This window comes from Tinamus guttatus, unplaced genomic scaffold (assembly GCF_059628265.1).
Source record: "Tinamus guttatus ecotype Peru unplaced genomic scaffold, ASM5962826v1 Tinamus_guttatus_pri_ptg000080l, whole genome shotgun sequence".
Taxonomy (NCBI): domain Eukaryota; kingdom Metazoa; phylum Chordata; class Aves; order Tinamiformes; family Tinamidae; genus Tinamus; species Tinamus guttatus.
This window is the reverse complement of record NW_028288614.1, coordinates 1,320,239-1,332,263: the sequence shown is the minus strand read 5'-3', so window position 1 is coordinate 1,332,263 and position 12,025 is coordinate 1,320,239. Positions and strand designations below refer to the sequence as shown.

The following is a 12,025-nucleotide window of genomic DNA, read 5'->3' as shown; positions in this document are numbered from 1 at the left end:
GCAGCGGGGCGATGCAGCAGCGGGACCCCGGGATGCGGAGCTGGGCGAAGCGCCGGAGGAAGCAGCGGGACGAAGCGGGAGTCACCCCGCTGCAGCCCCGCATCGCGGCGGGGGGAGAAGTGCCGGGAGGGAAGAGAGGGGGGAGGCTGCTAAAACGCAGCATCATCCTCCGTGTCCCCCCGGCAATTGCCCCCCTCCTGCCCGCGTGTGCGCGGGGGGAGGCGCCGGCGCTTTGCAGCGGCGGGGAGGGGGTCCCCGCCGGCCGCGCGGCGCGGAGGAGCCCGCGGGCTCCCGCGGGGCTGGGCGGAGCGGGCGCCGCGCGGGGCGGCCGCGGGCACTGCGGAGCCGGCGGCGCAGCCCGAGCCGCGCGCGCTGCCGACACGGGGGCATCGCGCGGGGACGTGGGGGGCGGGCAGGGAGGGGGGTGCTGCCAGGCTGCCGGTGGGGGAGGGAAAGAATAGGGAAAAAAGAAAAAAAAAAAGAAAGCAGGGAGCCCCTCACTCGGGTCCCTTGCACCGCCGGCGCACACACACTTACACACACCATTGATCAATATTTGGCTGCCTTGCTGCAACTTGCTGCAGTCTTTTAAAGGAGTAGTAGCAAGAGAGAGGGAGAGCGAAAGGGGAACTGACAGGAAGGGGTAAGGAGCTACACATGTCACATGTGCTTTCTAAGACGGCCAGGAGCATCTGCAGGCTGGATCTGGTGGAGGATGCTGCGGCAGGTGATACACAGAGGGCTCCAGTCGATTTTCTACAAGCTGGGCTTATTCGTGAGCAGGCATCCCGTGTTTTTCCTCACTGTGCCCGCAGTCCTGACCATCATCTTCGGCTTCAGCCTGCTCAACCGCTTCCAGCCTGACACTGACCTGGAGAGCCTGGTAGCCCCCAGCCACAGCCTGGCCAAGATCGAGAGGAGCTTAGCCAGCAGCCTTTTCTCCCTCGATCAATCCAAAAGCCAGCTATATTCGGACTTGCACACCCCGGGGAGGTATGGCAGGGTGATTCTCCTCTCCAAACCCGGAGGCAATATTTTGCATCAGGCTGATGTGATCCTGCAGATCCACCGAGCTGTGCTGGAAATGAAGGTGAACTACAAAGGCTATAATTATACTTTTTCCCATCTGTGTGTGTTGAGAAATCAGGATAAGAAATGCGTGCTGGATGATATTATTTCAGTGCTAGAGGATCTGAGGCAGGCTGCCCTCTCCAATAAGACAACAGCCAGGGTGCAAGTGAGCTATCCCAACACTAAATTAAAGGTATGCTCTTACTGCATGCTTTTGCCAATTAAAGAGGCAGCACTTCATTTCTTGTCCTAAACAGCAAAGAGAAATATAATCGTATCTCTCTCTATATATATGTAGATATGTGTGATGTGAGCTTTCCTCGGGAAGCAGCTGAAAGCGGTGCCTTGCTGTTGTTCTGTGCGAGGAGGGAGGGCGGGAGAACCGTGCGCTGACAAACCCGGGGAAGAAGTAGCGATCAGCGTTGGGACTGCGAGACCTTGCAATGCCTTGAAGGGTTAATGCATCTCGGGGAAAGGGGCAGAAGGTCTATAAAGTGGGGGAGGCTTGAAAACTGGGGTTTCACTAGCACCTATTCCACCCCCCCTGCCTGCTAGGGCAATTTGTCCTTAGCATGACCAGAAAAGGTTTTCCTTAAATGCACAGTGAGCTCCTGGATCTCCTTGTCTCTATGAGTGCCGTAGGAGCAGAAGGAGGCTTGGACAGGAGCAATTTCAGGTCTCCTGTTGTCTTATTCTTTTTTTCTTTTCCTTTATCTGCATGCAAAGAAGGGGAAGGGAGGTGGAATTTTTTTGCTCAGTGTGAAAATAATTAGTTCTGCCACTGATGGATGGGCTGGAGTTTTGGGATGGATCCCGTCAGGCTTCCCGCAAAGGCGAAACAAGGTAAAAGGTGAAAGAAGTTTCAGGCTTTCCAGTGGCAGGAAAAAAGAGGAACAATGGATCTTGGGGATGTGAATCCACACTGGCTTTCCCCTCTCCCTCTCATCAGGATCAGTCCAGTTGACCAGGACTAACCGGCTGGGAGCAAATTAGGTGCAAAGTTTGCAGGCGGCTGGTGGAAGAAGTTTCCATAAATGATCACAAACCTCCAGACTCCTCTAAGCATTGCACCAGAAGCAGGTTTTATTTAACTGTGTTTAGCAAAACTGCACAGCACAGTTAGGCATGGTCGTAGGGAAGAGGTTATTGTCCTTTAAGACAGAGAGGGTCCTAGTGGAAATTTGTCCCCTTTTTTGTCCAAGAGATCCCTGGGGAGGAGGGAGGCAGTTTTGTTGCAAGTCCTGGCGCATCCTGAAGTTATCTTTTGTTTTGTTTTGTATCAATTGCCAGGCAAAAAAAAAAAAAAAAAAAAAAAAAAAAAGAAAAGCCATTCCCTGTCCCAAAACCAGAAATTGAGAAATAGATTGATTTTATTGTTCTCTTTGGTTCAGGAAAAGGTGAGGCACCTGGGACTTATGCTAGATGTTATGGCAGTTGTTTTCTGGGGAATGGAGTGTGTGGAAATGCAAAGGTGTCCTCGCTGCTGTCCAAAAGTCCTGAGTGCTCAGAACCCCAAGGAGTTATCCCATATTAAGTACCCCTACATACACTGTGCCTTTTAGTTTACTGTGAAGACAGTCCTACTATTACGTAATGAAAATGCCTTCTTTCCAGTTTGATTACTTTTAAAGCCAGGATTAAGCTAATGCAGCAGAGGCACCACTATTCTGGACAAACTTTGTCAGCAACTACTTTTATAAAGACTAATCCAGATTAATTTTCTTGCGTAGAGAAATGCCAGCTAAGCTAGGTAGTGTCATGTGCTATTTGGGTGTTTTTTTGTTTAGTTTAGTTTTGTTTTTTGTTTAGTTTTTTTTTTTTTAATCAGGATAGTACCTATAGCTTCTCTGCTTTGAAAAGAGTAAAGCAAGGTAGAAAAAAATAAGTTCCAGATTAGAGACTAGTGGAAGAAAAGTGATAGATGGCTATTTAACACACAAGGTTTTCTTTTTACCCAAATTATAAAGACCCAGCTCTGAGAGATGCTGAATATCAGACTAGCACTTCTAAATTCCCCATGTCATTGCGTATCATTTTCAAAGTGAAGGAATATATGCCATTAAAAATGTACTTTTAAAGTTGGATGGAGCTGGGAGCTTTTTACCTACATGTCAGGAAAGAGAGGTAGAGCAGCCAAAATCTGTGGCTGCACAAAAGCTAATGATGACAAGCAGTTTCTATGGAAAGGGAGAGTTTTTGGTGTTGCTGAGGAAGCTGGAACGGAAAAGCATGGGCCACCTCAGAAACAAGCTTTGGCAGGGCTTTTTTTTTGCTCATTTGGTCCTTACTGGTCTGTGGTGCTGTGGTCAGCTCAGGACCTAGGCTGACCTTGAGTGACCAAGTATCCTGAGCTCCAGATCTGGAGGTCCAGATGCTGGAAGCAAAATACTTTTGCTCCTTCACATGGATTATTTTGCTTGGCGAGCACCTTTTTCCATGATCTCGGTGCCTTGTCTACCAAGGCAGCAGTGTTAGGAAGCTGGGGACAAACATCTCTTGATCTCCTGCAAGCAGTGACCAGCTTCTGATTTGAGCTGGGCTTCCAGGTGTATTTGCTTCCTCCCCTATCTCTGCACCTCCACAGCTTGCCCCAGTGCTGTCAGGATGTGTTTAGACAGAAACACCTTGTAGGCTGCACTTTCAAGGGAGCAATCTCTCTGGCAGTGGTTATGAGATTTTTTAAAAATGTTTTTTGCTTGAATCATGAAAGAAAAAAAAGGCTACAGCTGGACCTAATGGAAATGCAAAACTGAGGGCTAAATCTGGCAACCTTTACTCACTATGGAGCAGAGCTTGTGTTAGCCCGTGTCCTTAGTGTCTTTCTGCAGCCATAAGGACACAGCAGGGTCATCCAGGTTCACTCACTTTCTGAAAGGCCACATAGTTTTCTTAATACTTGTAGATTTTTCAGTGTCTTGTTTTCTAATAGTGGCCTCAGACTGAATAAAATTCTTCCAAGAACAACATAGTGAGTTTATAAACTGGGAAGGTGTCCCAAATGTGCTCACCTGCAGCCGACGCAGGGTGAATGTCAGCCTGTGCATATCTGAGACCCCGAGCGACCATCTCAAGCCATTTCAATCCCTCTTCTTCTCCCTCCAGGAGCTGTAAAGCCTCTTGTATTTTTGCTCCCTCAGACACTGTGAGTTGCTCACACTTTATCCCTTTTCTTGCCTTCTGCTCAGATTTATTAGATAATCTCAGGCAGGGAGGCCAGCTGAAGTCTGACTGCAAGGGAGCTCCTGCCAGAACTTTCATGGGAGCTTTAGGCGAGCAGCACGAGCAGACTGCTCTGCTTGGGAAACAGCTGTTTTGGGGGCTGCAAAATCTAATAAAACTGCTTGGGTTTTTCTTAGAAAATCTGCCTATGAAGCGTAATGATCATTTAATCATTACTTGCTATAGTACTCAAGCAACTTTCAGGCTTGGATATGTCTATCTTCACAAGCCCTCTGTCAATAGCAAAGTCCTGTTCTCTCCATCAGGAGCAAGGTATCTCCCCAGTGCAGACTGCAGTGATGTTTCCAACACCCAGGAAGGGTTTATTTCTGCTGTGGCAGTGGAAGGGTCACTGCAGGCTGGTCTATTCCTCCAGGAGGCCAGGTAAACCAAGCAGTGTGACCATGCCTGCCTCCGTGGCTTGCAGGACCCGGGCGAGCTTGTTTATGGTTATTGCTATGCTATGCTGCAGTCTGCAGCCCAGCCAGGCAGTGACTTGTCCAAGGTCACACCGATAGACTGATAGAGCAGGAAACCAGGGCTGGATGAGTGGAGTCTTGGATGGAGCCTTTTCCTTAAGTCCAGGAGCAAGATTGCCTGTGCTCTCCCCAGCCCGGACAACGGAGCGATATTCTTTTACTTGAAGTCTGACTTGTGCCCCGAACTCAAAGTCCACACTGAGCACTGACCCTCAATCATCAAATTGCTTAATTGCAAGCATGGTCCCTTGCAGAAATGTAGTCAGTGGGCTATCTTCCAGGATGTCAGCATGGCTTGGGAGTTAGTGTGCATCAGGGGCCTGATCCCAGTACACCAACTCTGTTCTGGGGGTAAAAGAAAGCATCTGCATGGATATGTTGTGCCTTTGCCCTTGAGGCCAGAGCATTTTATTTCTTAGTACAGACAGAATTATTGATTACAATGGGATTACTTCATGTGTGCACTCAGATACAAGGAAGGAGAGTTTTTTGACCCTGATTTGTCAGTAACTCCCTCAAATTTTCTGTCCTTTTCGGTAAAATAAAACACTAAAACCCAGTCCTATCCTGGAGACAAATAAAAGCTCACAAACATTCTTTTTTTTCCCCTGTATTTCACCTTTACTGCTTCTTTTCATATTTATTTGCTAGTTTTTCTGAGAAAATATGGTAACTTAGAATTTCTAACCTATCTGAGATCAGAATGAACATGGCAACTGCTGGTTTAAAGGAGTCTCTCTGAGCAGATTGGTTTTTGTAACACCCCCTTCAATTAATTAAATACTGGTCACTTATGTACACTAGGCTAAACAGCAGCCAGTAAAACCAATATCTCTATTACCACATCTGTGATTGGCACATCGGCTGAATATTGAATGCTTTCTTGCTACATAGAAAAGTTACTTGGATTCACTTAGCATCTCAAAACCTACAGTTGCAGATTCACCACTGGTCAGATTCACAATTGTTCTCATGTTAATAGCTGTACTTTTAAATGATTTTTGCCCCATCTGCATTTGAGGAGTCTTTCCCAGAAGTCTAAAATTAGCCCGTCCTCAGATGTCTCTGAGATATCAGCCACCGAAATGGGGCAGGGAGTATATCGGACATCTTGGACATGTGTGTATCAGTAATATCCAATAGTAATAATAGTTAGCAATAAGTGTATCAGTGTATAAGATTATGTTCTCTCCTGAGACCTGCTTTTACTGGGCAAATGTCCTCCAGATGCTTCCTCTGAAGCAATGAAGCTCTGTACTGACTGCGATGCCACCCGTCCCAAGACAAGTCTGTGGCTCAGGATCCTGTGAAATGCTCTGCAGTTGTCAAAAACACTAAGTCAAACCATACTTGCAAACTAGGTTCAAGGAGAGGATCAGGCCAGGAAGACTGGAGGCAGCTGATTGATAGTTTTAATCCTAGTCTCTCGGATCAAGGCAGGATCAGGCAAGCTGAGCACAGAAAATGTCTGAAGGCAAATCGCTTTTTCTGGCTCACCAGATCCTCTTGCTCTTCAGACTGCATTTCCTCACTTTTGCAGGGTCCCCTGGTATGTGCTAGGCCTCCTGGAGATGTTGCCACGGTGTGAGTAATAATAGCAAGGAAGTATTTGGAAGGTGGTTTGGGTAGCCAGTAAAAGGAAGATTTAAGTGCAAATCCCATCAGCAGTTAACAATTGTTAAGCACTGTGAATCTGGGCTAGATATCAACAACCAGTGGCCGAAGGTGGAAAGTTCAGTAATGCTTTCCTAACTTCCAACAGCAGCCACTGCTCTGTGGGCAGAAAAAAATCTTTGTTTAATCTACTTTACTAAATATTTGGAGTTAAAATATTGTCTTGGTCCTATAATGATCAGAGTGCTAAAAATGCCTCTGGGCATACTCTAGGCATACTCTGGGTGTGCTCAGTCTGCGCTTCTGCTCTGACATAGCACCTCCTTCTAAGCTCACACATCCACATCCTTTTCCAAAACCTCTTCAAAGTCCCTTAGTGTACTGGCTATGGCGAGTATTGGAGGGCTTTGAATGCCGCCTTCTGGACTGGTGGAGGCTGGATTCGCAGTGGATTGCTATTCCTGTCATCTGCTAATTACAGAACCCACTGGATTTTCAAAGCAAGAGATAAGCCTTAGTTCAGAGGAGAAGTGCGATATCCCTGGCTAGAGTAAAAATGTTTTGAGGAGCAGAGAAGAGAGGAGCAGAGATGGGTGGAGAGGAAATCCTTAAAACAACCTTAGTTGACCTTAGCTGATGATCAAATATGTAGTGTGTGGTTAAATTGGGAGAAAAAAATGCAAAAAAAAAAAAAAGTGGAAAAATAAATGCATCAAAAAATTGTATATTATTTAATGATCTTTATGTGCACATGTGTATGCATGTGTTTCAGGCATATCTTTCTTAAATAGTAAATAAGAATGTGATGTAGATAAGGCATGTGCTGGACATTTTGAAAATGTTAATCTTAGAACAAAAAAACATATTAAACCTTATCAGCTATTAAGGGATAAGAGAGAGAGCCCTCTGTAGAGCTCTGCATGTTTGTTATTACAGAACTGTGGTGCAAAAAACTGCGATTCTGTGATTCTGTGAAAATCCGCTGCCTGGTTTTATGAGAGGAGGAAGTGAACTGAGTTTTTAAGACCCTGAGCTTACAGAAAGCCTTTAATTTTTGCAGACCCCACACACACTCATGGTGCAAACAGCAAGACATGAGGTATGTGACAGATTCAGAGGCAAAAGCAGCTTTAAATAATAGAGAAAAACAAGTGCTTAGTGGTTTAGGAAAGCAAGTGCTATGTGTGATAGAAAAGAGAGGAGAAAACAACGGAATGGGGAAAGGGCTAAGTATAAAATCTGTGTGCCTGTGTTGCTCATTATGTTAGTCTTGATTGTTTTCATACCTACCATGGCACAAGGCACTCATGTAGGTTATAGGCAGAGAAGGGAAGTGCTGGGCAGGTTGGCAGAGAGACCATGGAGCAAGCTGAGGAGGGCTCCTCAGTAATGCGGAGATCCAGGAACCAGGACCTTTCAGGGATGACCACATGCCCTGACATCATTGCCCTGACACCCAGGATTCTTTAGCTGTGTATTAGCCTCACACTTATACTGGCTAGGTCTTTCATGAGCAATATCGGGAGCTTCGGGTGTAGTATTTGCAAGACCTTGAAGATGTGAAGCAAGTGTGATCTGGGTGGCAACAGGAAGATTTCCAGCTATAAGGAATTATTATGGAGCTGTCTGAAAGAATGGAGCTGGCTCAAGGGCAAAGTGAGAATTATATATGGGTGGACAGCTGTGGTTGGCCACAAAGATATTGCTGCAGCTTTCTCTCTCCTTAGCCCTGCTCACACCTTGCTGGTTAATTCCTAAATAGTCCCAGGTCTGCATGGCCAGCAGCGACGCTCTGAGATGGCATCTGGGCCTTTCACAGCCTTGAAATGGCTTTTGCACTGATATAACTTTCTGATCCAAAGTAGGACTTCACCTAGTACCCTCTGCTGATAGAGTGTGTCCTGATGTGGAGACCACAGGTTATTAAACCTGCAAACTGCTACCTCATCTACAGTACAGAAAGGTTTTGATCTGATAACAGACTACAGCTAGGATGAAAAAGACAATATCAGCCTCATAACTTTGTGATGTTTTATAAATAAACACAAGGGCAAAAGTGTAGGCATCTCCCAGAACAGTTCTTTAAAAATAACCATTGCCTGGGTGCTGGAGCTGACATGCACTGAGGACATCTGGGAAGACAAGGGCACTCTTGCCTCCCTCTTGTGGCTCTGCAGGCAATGCCATGTAGCAAGGATTTGAGGGAAATCCAAATCACCTGATTAAGATACCTAATTTGGAATTAAAGATTAAGCTCCTAATGAGTCAGTCGGTCACTATTAAATTCCTTGCATAGTTGGCGCGAGATCAGGGAGGTGCCACTGAACAACTCTACAGGGAAGCTGAGCCCAAACACCTAACCAGTGTCCTCCAGAGATACAGGGTAAACAAACATCACCTATAGCACAGGTTCAATAGACACCTAAAGCTGATGCACAAGGTAGGTGCTTAGATAAGACAGAAAAGTTGCCTGTGGATGAGACAGTCTCACTCTCCTGCACCTCGTGTAGTTGTTTCCACCAGGGTAGGATAAGTGTTGTCACACTCATGAGGAAGTGCTATATTTACCACACACATGGGCTGTATTCCGGCATGGGTGTTAACATAATGTGCACTACCATTCGGAAGCGGCCACTGCCTGTTTTGCTGCTTTTATGCTAAATCCCATGCCTGTTTTTCATATAGGGAGGGCCCCAAAAGCTTCAACTAGATCTTCTTTCAGAACATACAGTATTTCTGAAATCAAAACGTCCTGTAAAACCTTCTGTCTTGCCCTTAATTTTGCCTTGGAGGGAGAAAGGAGAATTTTGATATGCCCCCAAAAAGTGTTCATTTTTTGTGTTGAAATGGCATCTTCTTTAAAAATAGTTGGCTCCAACATTGTACTGCAGATGAGAATACAAAAGAAAAAATCAAGACAAAATGTTACTTTAAAATAAAATGTTTTAATTTGCTCTGAAATTATTTTTGAAATTTTTCCCTGTGCAGAATTTCAGAATCTGGGGAAAGGGAATTCACTCTGATTTAAGATGAAAACAATATTGGAAATCTTTTTATCCTTTAGGAAGCAGATTTTCCATCCACTACCCAGCCCTCAGAGCCAACATTTAGAGGTCTGTTTGCTGTATGCTGTGCTGGTGTAGAGCAAGAGACATCTGTGCCCTGAAATGACACACCAAGTGATCCTTGCATTTAGATTTCTGAGCAGATTTAGTTTGTCAAATACTGCAGTCCATCACAAAGAAAGATTTTGTTAACAGTACTTCATTATGCAACATGATTTCTTCTTTAAAGGGGTCTGAGAATTAATCTCCTATTTTTCCTAAGCTTTTTCCATGTTAATTTTGGCCCATTATCTAAATAAATTATCAAATTCAGTGCTGGCACAGAATGTTCATCTGTGTTTTTCTTCATAAAACATTTAACTTGACTTGTATTTTTGACTCACATTCCACTGAGTGAGATTTGATTCACAGATGAGTACAAAATATCCTCCAGAAGTGACTATGCCATATATACTTTGAGATCCATATGGCAAAGCTGCCTCTTTTCAGGCAGATTTCTGCAGTGTGGCATTAAATCTCCACCAGAGGTTTTACTTTCCTAATTAGTATTAATTTTCCTGTGCCTAACCTATTTTCCGTTTGCTGCATAAAAATCACTGGTCAACCAGCTGATGCACAACAGATCAATGATTTCAAATTACATAGAAAGCTGGGACACTGGTGAAGAAAAATAAACATTTTGAATATTCACAGATGTCTTTCCAATATATTCTTTCCACAAGTTTCAAGTGTAGCAAAGTATTAGGTTTTATCTTCATCTCCAAAAATAAAAATCACAGTCTGATTTGCTTAAGAGCTCTCCTGCTCTCCTGAAGTATTTCATGATGTTTTATTTTTGAAGAGAAATTGATTTTAAATACAAGTTGGTTTTGTTACAGCTTTTGCCATCTTCTTGCTTTGAGAATAACATTTTGGAGGTGTGAGGAGAAGAAATATGACATCCTTGAAGAGAAAATATGTTATATAAATACTAACTGCACTTGCATATGTTCGTGGTCTTTTCATATAGGCACCTCAAAGGGAAAGTTAAAACAGGTTATTTGTCACTACTTAACAGATCTGAAAAAATATTCCTTTAGGAATGATTTTGATATATTTTTTGTGGAAAATCCAACTGCTCTTTGAAGGAGTGAAAATGACAGGGGAAAAAAAAGAGCAGAACAGTATATGTTTTTCCTTACTTCAGAGCAGCTAAATAAAAGATAACCAAAATAAAGAACAGCCAGAAAGAAATTCAAGGAATCAAGAACACCCTTAGACTGCTCTGTCTGTGAGACCATTTTGAATTGAGTCTTTCTTATTTCAAGGACAAAATACTATATAGAAAGGACACTCCATAGGCATTTTGTGAAGTGACACTGTAGAGAGTGGGATGGTGATTTTGATGCAAGACTAACTATTCAAATATTCGTATTCTGCCATGAGTTACTTAGATGCTCCTCTCCCTTATTTTGTCTTTCCTCTGTAAAGGCAGACATGCGATGGCACAGCTGGAGAAATTTAGTCAAAAGAGGGCAATCACACATCTCTTACTCATAACACCAAGAAGTTAGAAATCTAAAAGGTTTATTAGGTCAGTCTAGTCCATCCCTTGGCCAGGGTAGGATTATGAGGAAATCCTAATTGAAAAATTGATCCAGATTGTCTTGGATGGGAAATCAGTCATGTGGGTTGGAAACTGGCTGGAAGGCTATAAATGAAGAATCATGATAAATGAGAATGTAACAAGTTTGTGGGAAGTATCTTGCAGGGTATCTGGAGAATTTGTGTTAGGTCTGGTCTCATCTAACATCTCTATTAATTACCGGGAAGTGGAATTGAATTGCACAGGAATGAAATTCACAGATAATATTAAATGGGGAGGAGTTGTCAGCACCAGCTGGGTCAAAGAATTTACACAGTGAGAACTGGAGTGGTTAGAAGCTGGAGTAGAAAATAAAGCAATTTTCTGAAGAGTTTCTTCAGCTTCTGCTCCCCACAGGGCAGTCTCAGGCCCTTCCATACCTCCTTTAGAAGCAGATTCCAATTAACTGAGTTTTTCAGATGCTGAATTCAAGATGTTTAAATGTTTAAATGATGTGATCAAGGTGAGAGATGAATTTGGTGTTAGAGTTGGGATTTTGCAACCCCTACGGATAGAGCACCTGATCCTTTTTCTGCTTTGAAATCATGGACACATCACTATTTGGTCCTTCATCCTTTTCAGAGCCCACCTTTTGTAGGAAAAGCCCATTCCATATCTGGAGTTCAGACAGTGTTTTGGAAAAAAACTCACCAAATTTCTCAAAGCAGAAGAAGATGCTAAATTTGGTGATCTTTAGAGCAGGCTTATGCTGAGTAAAATGTCTCTGAATGAGCTAGGGAATAGTCTTTGCACCAGGTATTTGCACCAGGTTGAGTGAGCCCTTCTCAGTGTTATTTCATGGGGAAATTCCAAGGTTTTGCTCTGCCTGTCTATCCCACTGCAGTGCTGTCTCTCACCAAATCTCTGACAGGCCTTTAGAAAACTCTTTTGGAAATTATTATGAGACAGTTGCAAAGATGTAATATATGTTCATCTGAATAAAGAATTAGCTT

At 43.9% G+C, this 12,025-nt stretch overlaps 1 protein-coding gene across 2 annotated transcripts in view; it reads left to right on the top strand.

Annotated features, from left to right (window-relative positions):
• The first annotated feature begins 469 nt into the window (after positions 1 to 469).
• The window catches only part of PTCHD4 (patched domain containing 4), a 77,728-nt gene continuing 66,172 nt past the window's right edge, over positions 470 to 12,025 (top strand). Inside the window, exon 1 of one of the 2 annotated variants that reach the window (XM_010220579.2) lies at positions 470 to 1,090. In XM_010220579.2, coding sequence (XP_010218881.1) covers positions 665 to 1,090 — 426 coding nt within the window. In that variant the 5' untranslated portion in view covers positions 470 to 664. Of the gene's footprint in view, positions 1,265 to 12,025 lie in introns of both variants that reach the window. The other variant, XM_010220570.2, reaches the window with a different exon arrangement.